Below are 2,552 nucleotides of genomic sequence, written 5' to 3'. Positions count from 1 at the left end.
ACATATATATATATTTTGAGATATTTATAATAACGTTTTATAACAATCAATTCACGGACAATTCAATCTCAGAAATTAACTTTATAAATTTTGAAATATTCCTTTCATGCCATTGTAGCACTTTATTATTTTTTTCTTGCAGGCATATATAACGTTTCATTCATATGGTCAATATATTTTGTATCCGTGGGGATATGATCAACGTTTGCCGCCTGATTATCGAGATCTTGATGCGGTTGGGCTTGAAGCAGCTAAATATATGAAATACGAAGGAGGCGATAATACAGAGTACACTGTCGGAAATAGCGCGATAACGTTGTATCCTGCTGCTGGCGGTTCCGATGACTGGGCTAAAGCTCTGCTCAAGATCAAGTATACATACACGATCGAATTGCGGGACACTGGAAGATACGGCTTCCTACTGCCACCTCAGTATATTATTTCGACAGCCAAAGAAGCACTGGCCGCAGTAAAAGTAATCACAGGTGCTATCAGGGAATGGTAAATAAATTGTTAAATATACATTTGTAAAATATATTTGATGGGAGAATTTGATTAGGGAAGTGAATCTTTCAACTATTTGCCTTTTGTGTGTATTTGATATACTGTATAAAAGTCTAAAGGAGTCTTTAACTTTTATTGTTCGAATAGTGCATTGTTATTCAGAACTGCTTTTTGTGATACTTTATGAATGTATCTTTATATAATCATTATATAATAATATTACTAATCAATAGCATAAAATCTGAAAACAATTCTTTACAATGCAATAGTTTGGTATCTATAGTTTGGCATCAATAGTTTGGCATTTAAATTTGTGCTAAAAGGTATAAACTAAAGGTATATATTATATAATTAATTTATTTTGCATACTGCACATTTGATGAAGATAATGTATTTTAGCATAAATTTAATAATTTTGGATTGACTTTTACCATATTAAATTTATTTTTATAACAATTATATGATTATCCTGTTGTATTAACTATTAGATTCAAAAATTATTTTAAGTATATTAACTTAGAATAGATATTAGCCAGTATCACTGCAACAAGTATATATTTATTAGATAATTTGTAACTATTATCTGTTGAATAAAATAAAAATATGAATAGTTGTTAAAAATGTTTTCTTCATTCAAATTACTATTTAGTTTTTTACTCTAGGATCAGAATAAAAGACGTCATTATTTAGTTAAGCTACGTTTTTACTTTTTTTCGAATAATATATATAATATAATATATATATATACAATAATTTGTCATTTAGTATGCATTTGATACATCGTCAATATTGCTGTCATTAATCATTACTGATTTTCTGTTCGATTCAATTATTGAAATTGGATATCTTGTATACGGATGACGCACCTGCAAGTACCACATGGAAAAATACTCCAAGATACAATTCCAGTGAGAAACAGTTTTTCTCCATTATGCAAAATGAGCCATCAGAATCACTCTAAAAGTGTATTAAAAAATCGACATTAAATTACTACATTAAGACGGTAACAAAGCTATTGTCGTTTACTGAATTTACTAAAAGTCTGACACTTACACTGCATGCGGAAGTCGCTTTGTCCGATGGTTCAGTACAGACTTTAGTCTCGTGAACAGGAGAAGGAGAAGATCCTGTCAGAGTACTAACAGCTTCAAGTACTAACATGTTATGCGATTAATGTATTCCATACATTCTAAACTTGTTGAAGTTTATCTGGTATTTTGGAGAAAAAAAAAGTGGATCCTCATCCACAAAGCCATGCCTTTCTAATTAGTTCACTTTCTGGTGGTGCTAATTCGATGGCTTGTACTTCTTTTGCCAACTTTAATGGAAACGCAAGCTTAAGCAAAGTAATGTCATATGGGCCAACACATCACATTAAAAAGTATAAAATATATATTATAACAAAATTATATATTAATCAATAATAAATGGATATTAATTGAAACATAAATTACTTATTGTCATTCAATGTTTGACTACTGTGTGTGTTTATTTCGATAAATTTTAACTTATCGTCTTAATATGCTACGGATATATATATAAAGTTTATTAAAATAATCATAATAAAACATTTTTTTCAGTTTTATTTAATTAAACTAAAAATGTAATTATAATCAAAATTGATATCAAAATTGAATGACAACCGAATATTCGTTTCCGGTTTCGGCCGGTGGTCAAAATGTGGTTTCCGTCGGACTCTAGTATTAATGTTCTTCAGCTTGAGAGAGTAAATTTAAATGGCATTAAAATATTATTTGTTAAAGTTAATAATAGACAGTTAAAGGAAATTTTGTCAACATGTTATATTAAAAAAAAAATAAATAAATCGATTTTTGTTGTTGTTGTAATCTTTTATGTCTTTTCGAATTATATTCTTTTTACATCTGAGGAGGGCTCAATCCAGCAGCCGGAACTTGTTTGTTTTATATTTTAATATACGCCGTTTTACTTTTTATTTTATGTATCTATGACTATTATCTTTAATTAAATATATTATGCGACGACTCTTTTTCGCCATTTATTTTGTTTATTTTGTTTATACATAAAGA

The 2,552-nt window shown here is 28.7% G+C and overlaps 1 protein-coding gene across 1 annotated transcript in view; it reads left to right on the top strand.

Moving 5' to 3' along the window:
- LOC108751020 (carboxypeptidase B-like) overlaps nucleotides 1-639 on the top strand; it is a 4,134-nt gene extending 3,495 nt beyond the window's left edge. Inside the window, exon 5 of the mRNA XM_018490943.1 lies at nucleotides 143-639. Coding sequence (XP_018346445.1) covers nucleotides 143-505 — 363 coding nt within the window. The 3' untranslated portion in view covers nucleotides 506-639. The remainder of the gene's footprint in view (nucleotides 1-142) is intronic.
- Nucleotides 640-2,552: the final 1,913 nt, after the last annotated feature.

Source organism: Trachymyrmex septentrionalis, unplaced genomic scaffold (assembly GCF_001594115.1).
Source record: "Trachymyrmex septentrionalis isolate Tsep2-gDNA-1 unplaced genomic scaffold, Tsep1.0 scaffold40, whole genome shotgun sequence".
NCBI classification, from domain to species: domain Eukaryota; kingdom Metazoa; phylum Arthropoda; class Insecta; order Hymenoptera; family Formicidae; genus Trachymyrmex; species Trachymyrmex septentrionalis.
This window is presented reverse-complemented; position numbering and strand designations above follow the sequence as displayed.